Raw genomic sequence first — 19,797 nt, 5'->3', positions numbered from 1 at the left:
TCTTATCGCGCTAGCACCAAACCTTTTTTTTTTTTCGAGGGCGCATCGCAAACTCTCTTCCCGAACGTACCTCACATCCCCAACATACACAACCGACTCGACATGAGGGGCAAGCGATCCAAACAATACCGGAAGCTCATGCAACAGTACGGGCTGGCCTATGGCTTCCGCGAGCCATACCAAGTGCTGCGTAAGCTGCCTGCCTCACAGTTCCGAACGTCTTCACTACGGGATCATAATATTTGATGCTGGAGCTTACACTGACGAATGGGAAATGCAGTCGATGCGGACATGATCAAGGACGCGGATAAATTCAAGATGGACCTCGTGGGCGGATTGGAAAGGACGCTGCACGGGGAGGTGAAACCGAGTACGTCCATTCCAAATCCTTTGGCCCAACTTGCCCTCTCACCTCTCACCTCTCACCTCACACCTCGAGTCTCCGAAATCCCCAAACCTGCAGTACGCAAGAAGAGCGCGCAAACCCCAAACTAACAGGACTCCTCTCCCCCCCCTCAGTGATAACGCAATGCTCGATGCGCCACCTCTACGCCAGCGCCTCCGAGCCGGGTATCGCGTTTCTAATCGACAAAGCGAAGACGTACGAGCGCCGCCGCTGCGGGCACCGCCCGGAGGAGTACCCGGAGCCCTTATCCACGGCGGAATGCCTGTCCTCGGTCGTGGACCCGAAGGGCGCAAAGACGAACAAGAACCGCTACGTAATCGCTAGCCAGGACCTGGAGGTCCGCAAGGCGATGCGTGCCGTGCTGGGCGTGCCGCTGGTGTATGTCAACCGCAGCGTGATGATCATGGAGCCTATGGCAGAGGAGAGCAAGGGCATGCGGGAGCGGGAGGAGAGGGGGAAGTTTCGGGTTGGATTGAAGGCTGGTGCTGGAAGGGGGCTTAAGAGAGCTAGAGAGGATGAGCATCCTGGTGAGGGTGAGGGGGGAGAGGAGAAGCCGACGAAGAAGAAGAGGAAGGGGCCTAAGGAGCCGAATCCGCTGAGTATGCCTAAGAAGAAGAAAGCGGTCGTGGTAGAAGGCGACGTCAAGGAGAAGAGTACGAAGAGGACGGGTGCCAAGGGCGAGGGGGAGGGTACGGAGCCAGGAGAGCAGGGCGGTAAGAGGAAACGCAAGAGGAAACCGAAGGCTGTGGCCGACGGTGGAGGAGAGGAGGTGGCTGAAGCTGTAGCTGTAGCTGTAGCTGTTGAGCACGATTAAGATACGTTGCTTGGGAGGCGTTACCGGTTCGGAGAAGCTGCACATCACGGGCTGGTTGGGAAGTCGGGTTAGCCTGCCGAGCCTTTGGATCTTTTCTCTTGCAAGAATGGAGAACAAAATACTTCGAACGGCAAAGCCCGAACTTTGCCTCGGCTGCCGGTACAAGATCTGATCTGATCGATGCAGAGGGTCCTTTCCCAATCGGTAAGCTAGAAACAAACCCCTGGTGAAAAATAACACTTGCTTGGCCGGGAGATACTTGCACGAAACCCTAGAACCTGCACGGGATTCACTTACAATGAAGATGTACTTACAACTTAGATATACTTACAACTCAGATGAATTGTATCAATCGTTAATGCAATAGTAGTGATGTATCGTCGTCGTTACCTGCCGTCGAAGTTCAAAGCCATTCCCCATGACATTGTGATAGCGATAACCCTAGCTCTCTCAAAAGCACCCCCTACCACCCAGTTCGCAAAACAGGACGTTATAAAGGAAGGCACGATCAGAATTGTGAATTGGCAGTGATGTAAATTGCACGAATTTAAATCATGCAACCCGGCAAATTGATAAAACACAGTCGAGCATTCTCAAGTTCAAGTCTTCATTATCCTCCATCAAAACTGTGCTCTCGCCAACTCAGAAGCATCAGGCGCAAGATCGACGCACCGGCAAGAGAAGAGCACGCGTTCTACCTACGACATCGCATACATCCAGAACGCAGTATATGATGAAAGGAAAGGCCCTCAGTTCTCTAAATATCTCCCCGTGCAAGCCAACCTCCTCAATCACCCTGTGCCTAGTCGCCCGCCGAGTGGTACCGCGGCAACCCGGTAGGTAAGGAGCGGGAAGGCTCATCTTGGAGTATCGAAGACTGCCACGTATTTTACGGTCCGGTATTGGCTGTTGTGGTATGTGTTTTGTTTGGGTGCCGATGAAGGGCTGTGTGCATTGCTGGCGGAGGTATATTTGAAGGAGGTACGGGTGCAAATACTGCATGGACGTGCTTTGCTTCACATGAAGTCGTCACTTTATTAATATCAGCATTTTTCTTCGAAAGCGTATAATGCCTACTTACTCTCCAAACTCGTCGTCGTAGGCCTGTGTATCGGCGGTAGCGGAGACGTTCCTGCTCGCAACCAGTGCAACCTTCGTCTTCTGAGCCTTGCTCTTCTTGCCTCCCTTCTCAGCAAGCTTCTCCTCCTTCATCTTTTCGTTACCCAGAGCAGTGAGGGTGCTAGCAATCTTCTTAATCTGATCACTAGGAAGTTCCTTGGCGAGCTGCTTGGTGAACTCCTGCAAGAAGATGACGTACTGAGCTTTCTTGGAGTTGCTGGAGATGACTGGGACGAGGGTGTCACGGAGTTTCTCGAATTGCAACTTGGTCTTGGGATCGAAGAGTGGGAGGGCAGTCAAGTCGACGGTCGCAGTAGGGTCCTTGGAATCGAGCTGAACGGCGTTGGCAGCAGTGGTGACCTTGCGGGCGTTGCTAATGCCGATGTTGCCGAATAAATCCTCAGCATGCTTCAGGTCGGATTCCTGCTCAGTGCGGCGGAGACGCTCGCGTCGCGCGGCCTCGTCTTCATCACTGCTCTCGCTGTCCTCCTCTGCTAGTCTGCGCGCCTTCTCGGCCTGCTTCTCTGCGATGCGCTGGGCCTTGCTTTTCTTGTTGGCAGCGGCCTCAGCATCTGCCTTGGCCTTTCGCTCTGCGGCCACTTTTGCCTTCTCGCGCTCGACCTCGGAGTCCTCGGCGGCATCCCAGCTTTCTAGCACATCGCTATCATCTTCCTCGTCGTCGAACTTTCTCCGGGTGGCCGCGGCCGTAGTAGGAGGCGAGGAGGGAGGGGTCGAGCTGTCATCTTCTTCATCTACTCGAAAGAATATCGGTCAGCCAAGTGTGTTTAGGGACATCATGGCATGGCATGGTCTTCTGCAGTGCGGATCTCACGAGCCGCACAAAACCATGCCGGTGTGATTCGTGTCAAACGGGGCGCGCAATGACGCGTTTGGATGGGAGAATGTGGACGAACGTACCCCACTTTTCAGGCATTTTGGCGGTTATATGGAGGATGGAGAATTCAAGGAGTTGATATTGGGTGATTTGATTTTGGAATGCGTTCTGTATTGTCTCTTGGGATTTCTTCGAGTTTGGCGTTGTGTGGGATGTTGTCAAAGAGGAAATGGTGGAAATGGTGCCCGGATGTGGAGGGGGCGAGGGCTCCAGGCCTGATTAGGTAAGTAAGTAAGTGCGGCCCGATCGATCCCACCACACATCAAAAGGTTCTGGCCTCCTTTACCTTAGTTTTCGATCTTCGCTCTGTGGGTTTCACTTTGCTCCTTACATACTTATCAAAACACTATTTCTACCGAGCGCGTGACTTGCTCTACCACCGGTACGTATATCTTAATTGCTGCTCAGATATCTATCTATGGAAATCCGATGATATACATATTCCCGGTGGTTTGAGTAGGAAGTAGGTGCCTACTCGACCGAGATACCTAGCTTGTCCTATGTATTGTAGCACTTTTGCCAATCTGTCTATATTTCTGCCTGTCTGTCTGTTTATTATATCACCAAAGAGTCTTTAATAGCTTTTCGTTATTTTATTCGTCAACATCGCCGGCCGTACTGCAGTCGCATACTTTCTCTCATGCTTTCGCATGTGGGCACTCATATATTATATGGGGGGGGGGGGGGGGGGGGGGGTAGAGATAAGAGCACTCTCTACCTGGTTTGAGGCCGGCCAATGATGTTTTGCGAAGGGTCAAATTACCATTTCAACGGGAGGAATTCAATCTGACTTCATTGCAATTTGTACTTTTTGTTCATTCATCATAAAAAGCCATGTCAGAAGTTGTGACTTGGCACTGCGTCACCCATTATCTACCCGTCTCCCTCCAGAATTACAAGTTTACTGAGGTTCTGAAGTCGGTGCCGGCACTGTTCATCAAATTAGCACATGCTCAAGATACAAACACAAATGAGGGTTCAACATACTAGATGGCCTTGTCGCCGAGCTCCTCCTCGATTCTCAAGATCTGTTGATTGTAGTCAGCTTTCATCTTCCTAAAAATCCGCGTCTTTTGGATGCGCATACCTGGTTCAACTTGGCCAGACGCTCGGATCGGGCGGGGGCACCAGTCTTGATTTGTCCAGCTCGGATACCAACGACGATATCAGCGATGGTAACGTCCTCAGTTTCTCCGGAGCGATGGGAAACCATGACACCCCAGCCAGCAGCGTAGGAGTCCTTGGCAGCCTGGATAGACTCGGTGAGGGTACCGATTTGGTTGACCTTGAGCAACAGAGCGTTGCAGGACTTGAGCTCAATAGCCTTCTTGATGCGGATGGGGTTGGTGACGGTCAAATCATCTCCGACAATTTGGAAGTCAGAGGTCTTGTAGAAGTAGCTCCAAGCCTCCCAGTCGTCCTCGGCGAATGGATCCTCGATGCTGACGATCGGGTACTTCTCAGCGAGGGACTTGTATTGAGCGGCAAGTTGCTCGTAGGTGAGCCACTTGGTTGGGTCACTGTCTGGGTTCTTGAAGTCCAGGTCGTACTTCTTGGCATCCTCCTTGTAGAACTCGCTGGAGGCAACGTCCATGGCGATGTTCATCTTGCCAGTGTAGCCAGCGGCTTCGATAGCAGCGGTGATCAGCTCAAGAGCCTCCTCAGCGGTCTGGATATCTGGTGCAACACCACCCTCATCTCCGACGTTACCAGCAGACTGTCCGTACTTCTTCTTCGCAAGAGACTTCAAGATGTGGTAAACCTCAGCACCTTGACGGAGAGCCTCGTTGAAAGATGGAGCGTTGCTGTCTAGTTTAGAATGGGTCTTAAAGCTGGGTCTGAATCCGGGTCAACCGAGGACACTTACGAAGGCACGATCATGAACTCCTGGAAAGCAAGACGTCCGCCAGCGTGGGATCTGTATACTGTCAGTTGGAGTACTGACTTTCTGCGCAATTTCTTACTCACCCTCCGTTAAGAACGTTCATGAAGGGGACGGGGAGAACATATGGCTTCTTAGTGCCGGCAAGGTCGGAGATGTGGGCGTAGAGTGGAATTTGCTACCTAAGTCAGTCACAAACGCATCTTGCACTGCTCTTCGTCTCGTACCTTCTCAGCGGCAGCAGCCTTGGCAACAGCCAAAGAGACACCGAGGATGGCGTTGGCACCGAGCTTTCCCTTGTTTGGGGTACCATCGAGCTTGATCAAGAACTCGTCAACCTTTGACTGGTCCTTGACATCGATGTTCTCCTTGATCAAGGCAGGGCCAATGATCTCGTTGACGTTGCCCACAGCCTTGGTGACACCCTTTCCAGCCCACTTGGTCTTGTCTCCATCACGGAGCTCAACAGCCTCGTGTTGGCCTGTATTGCACACCTCTAATCAGCGGGTTCTTGTAGGATCCGAGTCGAGAGTACGAACCGGTAGAAGCGCCCGAAGGAACGATGGCACGATGAAGACCAGTCTCGGTGACGACGTCAACCTCCACGGTTGGGTTTCCGCGGGAGTCGTAGACCGAACGAGCGTGGATCTTGGTGATTGCCATGTTGACTTTTCTGATGGAGGGGTGACTTGCAAGCTGTTAGTCTCGCAAGGCTGGATGATAGGAGAATAAAGAAGAGCCGGAGGGCAGAGAAGACGGGGAAAGCTTACTCTTGTTTTCCCTATGATAGCTAGGTCTGCAGATTCCAGAGGTCAGTTGATCTGCAAACAAAGTCTGTTACCGGTATTTGAAGAAGGAATATGAAATATGATAGGAGGGGGGAGAACGGGAAGGGAAGGGCGTGGTGGGGTATGCGACGACCAATGTGCACTTCCGCAGCTATCTATCTATCTGCCTCTGGTGTCTGATGTGAAGAGATAATGTAACATCGACTGACCTTGTTGTGATGTTGTTTGTGGAGAGAAGTCGAGTGTTGTGGTGTAAAGAGAAAATCGATGGTGGGTGGAGAAATGGGTGGAGAAAATGGGTGGAGGATGGAGGGGCAGCGTAGAGAGCTACTGTACGGTTGGTTGAGTTGAGTTGAGTTGAGTTGAGAGACATGACCGGGATCACCGAAGGAGCGGTTGCCCGGGTCTTGGTGGCATGCTCTAAGCGGGCGGCTCTCAAGCTCTGAGTTCCACTTTGGGCTTGAGCTCTGATGCCTGCTGGCATCCTGATGGCGCTTCAGCCTTCCGCTTCCGCAACATCGTGACCAGATATCATGTGCTCTGTGCTCCTGGCGGCTGCGGCTGGAAGCCGATGCGGAGCTGAAGCTGCAAACGCCAGTAACTTACTACTACAGTACTAACTTAACGCATCAGAGCTGTGCTTTCCCGGAAGTACATATCTTGGCTGTCAGAGCCAAAGCACCAATACGGTATTCTTTAACCCTTTGAACCCTTTGCAAGAAAATGCCCCGGTGCCTCCTCTCCATAGCACAGAATAGCGGCTTTGTTTACTTAATGCAACTTCGAAGGTTTGGCTTCTGGCCTTAAACACGGGGACTGACTATCTTTGCTTAAAAATACAACATCTGAATGCCCTCAACTGACAGCAATGCGCGTTTGCTCGAGTCAATGCATCTACCTCTCGTTTGGATCAGGACCAAACGGAAAGAAGAAGCTGGAAATCTATTTCGTGTGAGATGTATTGGTTGTCACGTGATACGCTACCTCCTTAGGCAGTCGGCGCTTTCGCGTTTCCCAGTCTGCCCAGCGCGAGATCGTAGGGGTTGCCATCAACCTACCTAACCTGCACCCAACTTCAACCTCGTAATTCTTCCGCATCTCGCGCCTCCGCCATCTCTTCCTTTGACAGATATCTAGAGAACCTCCGTGACGAAAGACTCCATTCCTCAAAATGTCCGGCGATGAGCGTCAGCATGCACTCGCAGCTTTCAAGTCGAAGCTATTGGAATCGAGAGAATGGGAGGCAAAGCTGAAGGCCTTACGGTTGGAGATCAAGGGGCTGCAAAAGGATTTCGACCACACTGAGGACAACATTAAAGCTCTACAAAGTGTGGGGCAGATCATTGGAGAGGTCCTGAAACAGCTTGATGACGAGAGGTGTAGGTAGTTCTCAGCGAGTTACTATCTGCTATGTCTAACGCTTTTCGCAGTCATTGTCAAAGCTTCGTCGGGTCCCCGATATGTCGTTGGATGCAGATCAAAGGTCGATAAGCTTGCGCTGAAGCAAGGAACCCGGGTTGCTCTCGATATGACCACCCTCACAATCATGCGAATGCTCCCCCGAGAAGTCGACCCACTTGTGTATAATATGTCCTTGGAAGACCCCGGGCAGGTCAGCTTCGGTGGAATTGGTGGATTAAATGAGCAGATCAGAGAGTTGAGGGAGGTTATTGAGCTTCCTCTAAAGAACCCCGAGCTATTCCTGAGAGTCGGCATCAAGCCTCCGAAGGGTGTACTCCTATACGGACCACCGGGGACAGGAAAGACATTACTGGCAAGAGCCGTGGCGAGCAGTTTAGAAACAAATTTCTTGAAAGGTAGGATATCCTGCGTATAGTCTATTTACGTACACCCACTGACCGCTTCTAGTTGTGTCCTCTGCGATCGTTGACAAGTATATCGGAGAGTCCGCACGCCTGATCAGAGAGATGTTCGGATATGCAAAGGAGCACGAGCCCTGCATCATCTTCATGGACGAAATTGATGCCATTGGAGGACGCAGATTCTCGGAGGGGACCTCGGCAGACCGTGAGATCCAGCGAACATTAATGGAACTCCTCAATCAGCTCGACGGCTTCGACTACTTGGGGAAGACAAAGATCATCATGGCTACAAATCGACCAGATACTCTTGATCCAGCGCTTCTCAGAGCCGGACGTCTGGACAGAAAGATCGAAATCCCCTTGCCGAACGAGGTTGGTCGTCTGGAGATAATGAAGATCCATGCTGCTGGTGTGGTTACAGAAGGAGATGTCGATTTCGAGAGCGTAGTGAAGATGAGTGATGGTCTCAATGGTGCTGATTTGAGAAACGTCGTGACAGAGGCGTAGGTGCTCCAACGCTTTGCTCCTGTACCAGAAGATCCTGCTAAATGTCTATAGGGGTCTATTCGCGATCAAGGATTACCGGGATGCAGTCAATCAAGACGACTTCAACAAGGCAGTGCGCAAGGTTGCGGAGACGAAAAAGCTAGAGGGCAAGCTGGAGTACCAAAAGCTCTAGGGGGCATTGTTTCTTTCTTGCGTTGGCGCCAAGGCATATCGTTGAGCACAAGCCTTGACTTTGTAACAAAACCACCATACGGAATTCATAGGCTCTATTGCCTTAATCGCTGCGTATTCAAGTTTGCGGATCGTACCTAGTGATACTCCCGAATCTTGGTACATTCTGACCCCTAACGTCCAAATGTTGTTTCATACTTTCGCGAGGTCTTCTCCCGCTCTGGTTGACATTGCAGCCGCATCGCCAAATACCCGTCATGAATAGAATTGCGAGGCGGTAGGATTCCCATCTCTCGGTCTTCGCTGCGGTGCTTAAAACGTCTGCTGTTCGGCCATGTGCTTCTATGCGTCACTCCGTAATATCCACGCCCGCAGGTGTGCACACCGCAGATGTCTACTGCCCGTCTCCCAGGGTCCAAGATCCTGCAACCTCTTCGCATCTCTCTCCATCGTGGAAGCGTGGTTCCCTATCTCGGGTAAAGGGCAAGTCGGCGTCCACCCGGTTACAACTCGGATATTGTCCCCGGATGAAAGAGTAGTTTCTGTTCGCTGTAGCGTGGTATTGGGCAGTCAGTCGGCTGCGGTATGCCTCTAAGTGATGATCTTTGTATTCCTGTATGCACCTTCAAGGCTGGCCAATTCGTGGCTTGCGTGCGTTTGACTCTGAATTAGAATCTTTAAAAAAAAAAGCTATATCAGCGCATGCCTGAGTAGTCGTTGTAAGACATCTCGAAGCTCGGAAAGAGCTCCAAATTATCTTCCAAAACCAAAATGATAACGCGAGTTTGCGATGAAGGAATGGGGAGGAGGGAGAAATGAAGAGAAAAAATAAATGGCAAAACAAACTCCCACCTCGCGGGGGGAGAAGAAAAGCCTGCGTTATAGGTTTTCATTTTGATCCGTATTGTTTGTCGTGTGTGATTTGGTGAATCTAAACCACTCGGCCCCAAATCGTTACAATTCCTCCACACCAGCTTGACCTGAAGATGACAACCACTATGCCACCCACGCTACTGGATGCTGTGTCATGTTGGTAAATCGTAGTATACTACTGAAGTTAATCTTCCGAGGGTAGGCCGTTAACCGTGAAGTGAACAGCTATAGTACGAGACTTTCATCCAGACTACTAGTCTGTTCCATGCTCAGAAACGACACACGAATCTAGAACTAGGTTGAGTGAATATCTTTTGTCTTGTATAATATCCAAATACCGTTGGGGATAGAAGCTCCTGACATTCGTCGTCTATTTTCGTGTATATACTCTCGTTTAGGGTTCAGCCTCTAGACTACACTACCTCCATTTCATGTATAAAGGCCTTCCTCTCACTAGAACATAATGGTTACCTTTCATTTCTCCCATACCAACTCTGCTATGGCAGCTAGGTATGTTCCGAAACCCCTCGCTCTAGTCAGAATCGAGCCCATTTTGATTTATTCCGCTTGAGATAGCCTCGTTGTTGATTTTCATAGCTAACTGATGTCATAAGCAGATACTTGGCGGAAAGAGCTACCCAGTGGAGGCAGGCATTTGGTTATCGACTGACTCCCTCGAATTACATTGCTTCTGTCATACTCTTCTCTCAGGGATCCGCACAATCCTCAGTGTATTTACGCACCTCTAAATCAAGATGAGATCGGCTCCGAGCAGGATAATATATTCCTACAGTATTTCTGCAACGATCTGAATAAAGTGGAATCACAGATGTCGCGGACGGCCTAGGATGGCCACTTTGTAGGCAGGTAAGATTGTAACCTTCTCGTGCGGCTGGCAAGGGAGCTATGGAAAATATACCCTCATCGACTGGGAGTGATTAGAATACAGTCGGGATGTGATTTTTCTTTTTCTCCTGAAGCTTGTTTGAAGCTCGCTTAAGTCTTCTCTGGGGTAAATAACGGAAAGTGAGATGATATCGATTGGCATTGAATCGACGGCTTGAGATATTTGGAAGGAAAATCAATGCACGAGTAACCTTAAATTCTAAACTGTCTGATACATCTTCTACTGAATGATTCGCTGGTTCTTGCTACGCGGGTAGGTAGCACGTCGTTGAACAGAGGGCTTGGAAATGCTCCAAAGATGCGTATAAGGGTAGATGGTGGACTACATGTTGTTATCTTATCAAATAAGCTGATTGGTATAATATGAGTAGAGTATTTTGTTTCAGCAAGAGAAAACTTAGATTGGGAAACGCAGAGGCCCCTTGGCGCTGATAAGTAGCAATGGATGTGCGGCAATGCTAGAAAACAACGAGACTATTACAACTGTGAGATTACTTGCTCAGGGGCTCGACAGGGGAAAGCCCAAGCTGGTGGTAAGCCAGAAGTCTGTCGGTGTCGCTCCCCATAGTATGTGATTGATCCCATATCAATTAGCCAGCGAAAGCTTCATCCAGCGGCCATCAATGCCTATTGTCGCCGCCGGGCCTTGCAGCAAGCAGACTAGATGGTCATGTACTCCAATGTGGCGGAAGACTATCCCTCCTTTCTCTTCCTTCAACAGTTCCATCTATCTGTCAATTCTGCTGTGTTTAGATCCATTTAGACGGGTTGTAGTTCCACATCGTTTAGACACCGACCCACCTACAGACTCTTTAAGCTACGGCTACTGCGAGTAATTGAAAAAGCCACGCCAAGCCAGCTGTGGCTACTGGGTTCAAGGAGCACTGCATCACGAATGAAAGCGTGAACAATTTATTCTCAATATCTCTACTCTCCACTTGTCTCATGGGCGTCTAGTCTTCAACGTTGGAATAGCAACGGCAGTCAAGGACTACCTTGCTATATATATCCGTCAATGCTTGTCTTGTCGTCCACACTGGGGAACAAATAAGCATATCCCCACCAAACCTTCAGATGGAAAGTAAGAATGTCATGAGAGAGACTGTTTCCAAAGCCATAATGTTGAGACGGGCTTGAGTACGACACCTTGCATCCCTTAGTATTATGTTGTTGTTGTCTAAGTTGATAACGTTCAATTGAGGAGATATTGGTCGATTGAGTCAACGTACATCTACTTCTAGAACACCAGAATCCCTCCGGGCTCAGCGGGCTTGCCATGGGGCTTATTCAGAGTTTCGGACGTGATCCGCTGCCATTTTTGCTTCCGTACATATATTTTTATTGCTCTGCTTATGCCGGCAGCGCTCGGTTATGATGTTGCCGTCTATTGACAACAGACGGCCAAGCCAATGAACAAAGCTCCCCACGCCCATCTGAAGTTTAGGGGAAGTTTCTAGCGACACATAGCACGCACACAGCCCGGAAGTGCTCTTAATGGAGACCTCGGCATGTGGGAGAACCCGGGGCGCTCTGGTAAAGTAACTAACTCTGTGCACTATCGATTCAGGAGAAGGAACCCATCCGCTCCAGCTCGTCATTTTTCGTATGTTCGTAAGTTCGTATATTCATACATTGATGCTGAAGATCTCCAAGCACGCCGATCCCCCCTCCTCCTCCCCACCCAGCTGTCTAAATTTAGGATCAGACCCCCTGATGGGCGTTTGCTTTGGGGGGCTGTGAGCTTGTATGGCACGGCGGGCAGCCAATCGTACCGTAGAAGCATGTTCCTTTCAACGCCTCTATCTGGAGAACTTGGGAGCGAAAGCGGGAATAGAAAGGCAGTATACGAAGTAGTGAGATGGAATGCAATGTTTACTATTTGTTGACTGCTCAAAGAACGGGCCATAAACGAAAGGGGGTGCCCCTATCCGTCCAGATTCGCTTAGATGTGCTAGCTAGTTTCAACTTGATAAGAGGCTGGCTCAAGCTTTAAATACTAGGAACCTTCAATTCAGCTCCTGGCCATCTTCACCCCATCCCATCCCACACTGCCTCTGCCCTTTGCCCTCTTCTTTGCAGCAAGCAGCACACATCCAACCTGCAATAAAACTATTCCATCGATACCCCGAAGCTGCTCCTCGAACCTCGACAATCATGTGTGGAATTTTCGGATACAGCAAGTGAACCCCGTCTTTCACTCCGCATGCAGTCTTTTGAGCATGATTGAGAGATCAAGATTCATGGCTTTGGAGCTCTACGAGCCTTTCGGGACTGCAGGCTAACTGGTTACAGTCAACTACCTGGTGGAGAAGGACCGCAAAACCATCATTGAGACTCTCGTCAAAGGCCTCTCCCGTCTCGAATACAGAGGATATGACAGTGCTGGTCTCGCCGTGGACGGAGACAAGAAGAATGAAGTCTTCGCTTTCAAGGAGGTCGGAAAGGTGGTCAAGCTGAAGGAGCTCATTGCGATGGAGAAGCCAGACATGACCAAGATCTTCGACTCGCACGCTGGTATCGCACACACCAGATGGGCAACCCATGGCCCCCCATCCAGACTCAACTGCCATCCTCACAGGTAGTCTTACTGCTACCTTCCACCGCGCACCTATTCTGACCAGAGAATCTAGATCCGACCCAACTTGGGAATTTTCTGTCGTCCACAACGGTATCATCACGAATTATAAGGAACTGAAGACACTCTTGACTTCGAAGGGCTTCAAGTTTGAGACCGAGACCGATACCGAATGCATTGCAAAGCTTGCAAAGTACATTTACGATTCCCAGAAGTCAATTGGCTTCACAGATTTGGCAAAGGCTGTAATCAAGGAGTTGCAGGGAGCTTTCGGTTTATTGATGAAGTCGGTCCATTTCCCACACGAGGTTATTGCTGCTCGGAAGGGCTCCCCCTTGGTGATCGGTGTCCGCACGGAGAAGCGCATGAAGGTCGACTTTGTTGATGTCGAGTACACCGAGGATGGACCTCTCCCAGCCGAGCAGGCATCCCAGAACGTTGCATTGAAGAAGTCCAATGTTGGAAACTTCCTCGCAGCCGGCAACCTTCTTGGCCCCCCCGACAAGTCCTTATTGCACAGATCGCAATCCCGAGCATTCATGACCGACGATGGGGCACCAATGCCTACCGAGTTCTTTCTCTCCTCCGACCCTTCTGCTATTGTCGAGCACACCAAGAAGGTTATGTACCTCGAGGACGATGATATTGCCCACATTCACGAGGGATCCCTCAACATCCACAGACTTACTAAGGCTGATGGATCATCGAACGTCCGAACCATCCAGACCCTTGAGCTCGAGCTTCAAGAAATCATGAAGGGAAAATTCGACCACTTCATGCAAAAGGAGATCTTCGAACAACCCGAATCCGTTGTCAACACAATGAGAGGTCGCATCGATGTGGAGAACAAGACTGTCACCCTCGGTGGCTTGAGATCATACATTGCTACCATCCGTCGTTGCAGAAGAATCATCTTCATCGCCTGCGGAACCAGTTACCACTCCTGCATGGCCGTTCGTGGAGTCTTCGAGGAGCTTACTGAGATCCCGATCGCCGTCGAGCTAGCTTCTGACTTCCTGGACAGACAAGCGCCAGTTTTCCGTGACGATACTTGCGTGTTCGTCTCTCAGTCTGGTGAGACTGCCGATTCGCTCATGGCTCTCCGCTACTGCTTGGAGCGTGGTGCTTTGACTGTCGGTATTGTCAACGTAGTCGGTTCCTCCATCTCCCTCCTCACCCATTGTGGTGTCCACGTCAATGCGGGTCCCGAAATCGGTGTTGCATCCACTAAGGCCTACACGTCTCAATTCATTGCTATGGTCATGTTCGCGCTCTCCTTGAGCGAGGACCGTGCATCCAAGCAAAAGAGACGAGAGGATATTATGCAGGGTCTGGGAATGATCTCAGAGCAGATCAAGCAGATCTTGGAGCTCGACCAACCAATTAAGGAACTGTGTGCCAGAACATTCAAGCACCAGAAGTCTCTTCTCCTCTTGGGCCGAGGCAGCCAGTTCTCCACTGCGCTCGAGGGTGCGTTGAAGATCAAGGAAATATCCTACCTCCATTGTGAGGCTGTCATGTCTGGAGAGTTGAAGCATGGTGTCTTGGCTCTGGTTGACGAGAACCTCCCTATCATCATGATTCTTACCCGCGACGACATATTTGCTAAGTCTCTTAACGCTTACCAGCAAGGTATGGTACACTTTCCTACATACAGGTATTTCGCTAACAAGTTTCCAGTCATCGCCCGCGGCGGAAAACCCATAGTCATTTGTAACCCCGGCGATGAGGAGTTCAAGGCTGGCCAAGCCGAGAAAATCGAGATCCCCAAGACCGTCGACTGCCTGCAGGGTCTTTTGAACGTCATCCCGCTCCAACTGATGGCCTACTGGCTCGCCGTCGCCGAGGGTCTGAACGTCGATTTTCCCCGCAACTTGGCCAAGTCGGTGACAGTGGAGTGAACGGAACGCAATACCTTTGGAACAAGTCTAAGTGGGATATTTGCTTTTAGCGTTTGCTGGCTGGCCCGGGTATGGAACAAAATGGGTTTTGGGATGAACGAAAGAACGAAAAATTCACAGCGAACTTGTATTAGCTTGCGTCTGTAGTACTCCTGTGAGAAGTATTACTTATTCTATCAATTGATTTTGGTCAACAAATTATCCTGTCGCTTGTGTCAGGTGTTTGAGGCAGAATAACTATATCTAATCTACTTCCAAAGCTCAAACACATATCCGATTTTCTTGAAATGAATGCACAGAAATTCCGGGAAAGAAAGGCCGGGCCATAACTGCGCTGTGACTTCAAAACAAAACCCTAATTCGACTTGATGCAATATTCTAGATGACGTAATCTTCGATGTCAAAGATTCAGCTCGGTACTGCGTATGAGTATGAAAGCAGATAAGAAAAGCACCCGGGTCTCTGAGGCCGGGGTAGAAAATTGCTCCCAGCGGCTGGCGAGGAGCTCTCTCTCTCTCTCATGAAGCTGAAATTCTGGCTCTGTGGCAATGCATACAGACACACACACACCAGGTGGCCAGAAGGGAGCAGAGATAGATGGCTGTTTCGTGGGTAGAAAGCGCATAAATTTGGATGAGCAGGCAGGCAGGGAAAGGACGGAGTTCCTCACTTGATTTGCTCGACGGTTACAACTTGCTGGGTGGTGTTGAAATGGTAGAATGGGTACGCAGGCGGGCAGGCAGGCAGGCAGGCAGGCAGGCAGGCAGGCAGCTGTTGGAGAAGACTTTGTGGATTTCGTGGAGGAGGGGAGGGATCGGAGGGAGTGGGTGTGTAGCTGGTGGGAGGAGGGAGGAGGGCAGAGAGAGGATCGTAAATACTCGATCGAGTACAAGTAGGTGGGTAAGCCAGCTCAGCTCCGTAATGTACGTATTTTCAAATGAATAAAATTTTGACGTACGATTTCGTATCGTACGTATCAATCAATATCAATATCAACATCCATATCAATGTCAATATCAATACTAGCAGTCATTTATTCCCCCTCGCTATACTCGAAAATAAAAAGTGTGCTCTGGCTTTCCCCGTCGTCTTTCAATCCCATCTATGTCAAGAAAGAGAAAGACAGATCGATCGATGAATTCAAATACTGATTCAACAATCGCAGGAATACGTATCGTATCTAACCTTAACTCACCCATACGAATTACAAGTACCTTATATACCCCCTTGCATATATGTAGCTTCTCGCCAATTGTGCTGTCTCTGGGTCCCAAGGAAATCCAGGGACTGACTGACTGATTCCAGAGACGATCGATTCCGAGTGGCGTCCAATTTCCGAAAAGGTCGTCTGAGATGTAAAGAGAGAGAGGTGTGCCAAGAGATGGACATTCAAAGACTTTATAGAGAGAGAATGTCCCAACTGCGTTCGTTAGCTGGATCCGCTGGATACGGGTGCCCTTACGGATGCCTTGACCACATGTTCAGTTGCATACATACCGCGCTGATTGCCAATAGAATTTGGAGAGATGAGGATGAAGAGGCCCGAAATTGTGGCCTTGACAAGTTGAAAGAAGTATTGCGGATACTTTGGATTTCACAAAAAATATGCCCTAAAACTACCAGAAGGTACTAGAAAAAGTTTCCCTTGCTCTCGAGATGGGTGAGGTACCGAGTCGTAACACACCCAGACTCCTAACCCCGACCCGCTATCAGAGATCGCACCTCGAAACCATAGAATCAATCGCTTATTTCCCTTCGCTCAAATGTAACTCCTTCCCCATGCCATTCCCAGTCCTCAACACCATCAATTTCACCATTGTAAGTTGAATCCTCCAACGCCAAGTATGCTGCCAGCACACGCTCCAACATACCCTACTTCCCACAAGAGAATAACGAACATTCAACCGCGGCGGTCGTACTGCCTAGGGAAACGGGTGTTTCTCTGCGAAGATGAGATGATGCGAGTCGACGATGGAGAGTGTGAGCTGCGAAGGGGGTCGACGCGGCGGGCGGGCATGTTGCGGTAAGCAGTCATGCTGCGCCGCGATGACGATGGCTCAATATTTCTGGCTTCCTCCGGCTCCTCTTCCTCTTCGTCGTCGAACGAAATCGGATTGTCCGAAGACCCAGTTCCTCTGAGCGCCTGGTGCTCGCCGAAGATCATGCCGAGAGCGGGTTCGTATTGCTGCTGAACACGTATATTTGATTGAGGCCTTCTTCTTTGTCTGCGAGGGGGTCGGCGGATTGAGCTGTCTGAAGATTCGGCATCACGATTTTGCATATTACTGGCTGGACCAAGGTTCTGGCCGCGAAAGTTGCTGCGATTCGCTGCGAGACCTCCGTGTTCGGACATTTCAGAGCTTTCGTTGGTACTGACACTCATATCTCTCGCTAAGGGGGTTTGGTATCCGTAGTCTGGAGTAGCACCTCTGAAGTATGGATTCGCGCTCACACTGCGATTTTCTCTTGGCGATACCGGGCTCATACGGCTCATGTCTGTATCTCCATCATAGTCCATGACCGACTGACCCTCTTGAGAATCGTCTTCAGTATCTCGGTGCTCGCAGAGGTTGCCAGCATGGAAATTCGTCCCTGCTTGAATTCGAGCCTCGTACCCATCATTGACAACAGGAGTTTGAGACAGACTGTCCCGGGAGCGATCGTCCTCATCATCAACAGGGCCGTCCTCTACGGTTTCAGTATTTGTGCCGCTATCGACAGAGTCATCATCATCATCATCATCATCCTCATCCTCATCCTCATATCGGCTACGCCGTCTGGGGTAAGGATTGATAGAGCCTTCTTCATCGCTATCGGGTTCTTGTTGCAGAGGACTCCAACCAGCGGTTCGAAGAAGATCTGCCTGATTCATGTCCCCGGCCTCAGAGCCATAGGTACTGGTATCCGTAACTGTGTGGGGTCCGGGACTGTGACTACCGTATTCGTCAGGTGCGAGGTGAGCACTGTTTGGATCACCGTACTGGGGGCTGTAAGGGCTGTAAGGGCTGTCTGGTGTCTCGGAAATTCGGGCGCGGTCTCTTCGCTGTCGGTGATTATTGATCGCGCCACCTTCATCATCCGAATCATCATCGTCTGAGATAAGATTGATGGGAGGATCTGCGGCGCCGTTTCTTCCCAGACCACTCGTTTGGCCGGGCCCGAGTTCTACGTCATCCTGAACAACAAAGTCTTGCAAAGAGCCACCATCCTCGTCGCTATCGCTTTCAGGAAAGCTCCCATCCATCGAATCGGAGTACCCGTCAATTGAGCCCCCGTGTCGATGGTGATGTTCGTGAATATAGTGGTGCATGTGAGGATCTGGGTGAAAGTTTGCGGCCAAATCCAGCAGGGCGCGAGGGCGACCGTAGCGGTGATGGTCGTGCATGTGATCAAACTCGGCACCCAATTCAGCGTCCAGATCCTGCTCCAAGTCGTCGATTAGGTCGTGGTCGTAGTCGCTTGCGTCACTGAAGCCTTCCTCCTCGTCGACCTCGAATCCACATACCGTACATACGGGACCTCCGAGGTACTCATGGTGACACTCCGGACATCTCATGACTCCATCGCCATCGTCTCTCATGAGCCGTCCCCGTTCTTTGAACAGCCCTCTAAATATCCCATTCGGACTTCCCTTGTCGTTCTCGACGATTGCAATCTCCTCTGCTCTCTTCTCAGCATGTTGCTCGATGGACTCGTCTGCAGGCATCAACTCCAGTCGTTTTGTGAAGACCTGGTCGACCATTTGCTTGATCTTATAAATTCGTTAGCAAGCGATTGGCGTGGGCGGGAAGGAGTACTGCTGACCAGGAAATTCGGAGAAGGAATCTGTTTGACCTTCGCACGGCATTCAGGACAAGTCTTCTTGTGCTTATGTTGGTCGAACCATTGGCAAAGGCACTGCGAACAGTATTAGCTCTGTGCCGCCCAAGATGCGAAGGTGACACATACAGAATAGCAGTATGTATGACCGCACCCCAAAGTCCATGGTTCGTATAGTAGCAGATCGCAGACGGTACAGGTAACAAGGCTTCGAATTTCCGTGAGGTCGGTCTTGAACGATGTTGCAAGCTGCGCAACACATATCAGTAAGGGGGGAAAGTGGGCGAGCGGCAGGCAGGCAAGCTTACCTGAGCGTCACTTCTGGACTTGGAGATGAGAGCGGAGGCATTGGAGCGCGCCATAGCTGGAGTCGCTTCTCTGCTACTCGAATCGCCTCCGAGTCTTCTGCCAGCCGTGAGCTGGTTCGGGGCTGTGGTAGAGGGCGCCATTCGTGGTATGGAGTTGAAGAACTGCGGGCAAAGGTGAGGAGGGGTTTGGGTTTGGGGATTTCAACGTCGGGGCAGGGTGGGTGATGAGTCTCTGGACGAGAGATGCTGAGTGTTGTGTATCTTCAGGGTTGTTTGCGAGTTTGCTATCCCTTCCAGATCACCACAGAGCGCGTCGGCGTGGAGAGGGGCAAGGTTTGCCTGGTTGGTGGAGGTTGTAGATTTGGGAAGGGTTTCGAGGCTGCTATCGCGTCGACGAAGTTCCGCCTCGCGCCTCCTTTTAGCGAGGGCACTATAATGACTAGCCTCTAAGTATTGTACCACTCATAGAATACTATTCCGTATTGATTATTCGACCATTCACAATAACTGCAGTGAATAGATATTCCATCATGTACAGGTCTTTGAGCCTTATCGCTCATCGTATTCTAATCACAATCAAACCCTAGTAAGAGCGTTTCAACTCCGCATGACAGACAGCCCGACTAACAGACAACAGCTCTCTATATTTTGCTACTCCTCGTCTATATCATTATAAATACCGATGATGACCTAGCAACACCTCATCTCAGATCCCATCCACAATCAACCAATTGTCAGAAAACTATGTGCGTTCGCATCGTCTTTCGACCCGACGGCCTTGGGCTCTGCTGCACGAGTTCTGTACGTGGCGAGCTTCCTGCCCAATGGACTGTCAGCCCCCAGACCCGGGGAGGTAGTCAGAAGAAAGGTTCGTATTGAATGGCTCCATAGATCTGGGGACGAGCTCCATAACGCGTCGAAGATCGCGATGAGATGCAATGTCAGGTGTCCGATCAAATCAAAACCCCCGAGCATGTGTACGGTAACAAGGAATTGGCAATCTAGCTACT

The 19,797-nt window shown here is 50.4% G+C and overlaps 6 protein-coding genes across 6 annotated transcripts; 3 read left to right on the top strand and 3 right to left on the bottom strand.

Annotated features, from left to right (window-relative positions):
- Nucleotides 1–102: 102 nt before the first annotated feature.
- On the top strand, nucleotides 103–1,220 carry L3040_009066 (uncharacterized protein; the record flags this gene model as incomplete). Its single annotated transcript, XM_007294061.1, has 3 exons — nucleotides 103–190; nucleotides 281–370; nucleotides 520–1,220. The coding sequence occupies 3 exons, from the start codon at nucleotides 103–105 to the stop codon at nucleotides 1,218–1,220; spliced, it is 879 nt and encodes a 292-aa protein (XP_007294123.1).
- Nucleotides 1,221–2,236: 1,016 nt separating this feature from the next.
- On the bottom strand, nucleotides 2,237–3,273 carry L3040_009065 (uncharacterized protein; the record flags this gene model as incomplete). Its single annotated transcript, XM_066155830.1, has 4 exons — nucleotides 2,237–2,252; nucleotides 2,302–2,484; nucleotides 2,539–3,091; nucleotides 3,258–3,273. The coding sequence occupies 4 exons, from the start codon at nucleotides 3,271–3,273 to the stop codon at nucleotides 2,237–2,239; spliced, it is 768 nt and encodes a 255-aa protein (XP_066010116.1).
- Nucleotides 3,274–4,127: 854 nt separating this feature from the next.
- L3040_009064 (uncharacterized protein) lies at nucleotides 4,128–6,277 on the bottom strand (the record flags this gene model as incomplete). The annotated part of the gene is made up of 10 exons (XM_066155829.1): nucleotides 4,128–4,164; nucleotides 4,222–4,262; nucleotides 4,322–5,039; nucleotides 5,102–5,152; nucleotides 5,203–5,294; nucleotides 5,344–5,597; nucleotides 5,656–5,698; nucleotides 5,755–5,804; nucleotides 5,887–5,912; nucleotides 6,114–6,277. 10 exons carry the CDS (start codon nucleotides 6,275–6,277, stop codon nucleotides 4,128–4,130), a joined length of 1,476 nt encoding a protein of 491 aa, XP_066010115.1.
- A 798-nt stretch (nucleotides 6,278–7,075) lies between these two features.
- On the top strand, nucleotides 7,076–8,406 carry L3040_009063 (uncharacterized protein; the record flags this gene model as incomplete). Its single annotated transcript, XM_007294064.1, has 4 exons — nucleotides 7,076–7,283; nucleotides 7,335–7,721; nucleotides 7,774–8,230; nucleotides 8,286–8,406. The coding sequence occupies 4 exons, from the start codon at nucleotides 7,076–7,078 to the stop codon at nucleotides 8,404–8,406; spliced, it is 1,173 nt and encodes a 390-aa protein (XP_007294126.1).
- A 3,932-nt stretch (nucleotides 8,407–12,338) lies between these two features.
- On the top strand, nucleotides 12,339–14,660 carry L3040_009062 (uncharacterized protein; the record flags this gene model as incomplete). Its single annotated transcript, XM_066155828.1, has 4 exons — nucleotides 12,339–12,360; nucleotides 12,477–12,762; nucleotides 12,815–14,391; nucleotides 14,440–14,660. 4 exons carry the CDS (start codon nucleotides 12,339–12,341, stop codon nucleotides 14,658–14,660), a joined length of 2,106 nt encoding a protein of 701 aa, XP_066010114.1.
- A 1,900-nt stretch (nucleotides 14,661–16,560) lies between these two features.
- On the bottom strand, nucleotides 16,561–18,928 carry L3040_009061 (uncharacterized protein; the record flags this gene model as incomplete). The annotated part of the gene is made up of 4 exons (XM_066155827.1): nucleotides 16,561–18,411; nucleotides 18,465–18,557; nucleotides 18,609–18,728; nucleotides 18,788–18,928. 4 exons carry the CDS (start codon nucleotides 18,926–18,928, stop codon nucleotides 16,561–16,563), a joined length of 2,205 nt encoding a protein of 734 aa, XP_066010113.1.
- Between the last annotated feature and the right edge of the window lie 869 nt (nucleotides 18,929–19,797).

This window comes from Drepanopeziza brunnea (genome assembly GCF_022702325.1).
Source record: "Drepanopeziza brunnea f. sp. 'multigermtubi' strain 214-2 chromosome Unknown ctg19, whole genome shotgun sequence".
NCBI lineage: Eukaryota > Fungi > Ascomycota > Leotiomycetes > Helotiales > Drepanopezizaceae > Drepanopeziza > Drepanopeziza brunnea.
Note: the sequence above shows the minus strand (reverse complement) of the source record. Positions and strands in the feature narration are given on the sequence as shown.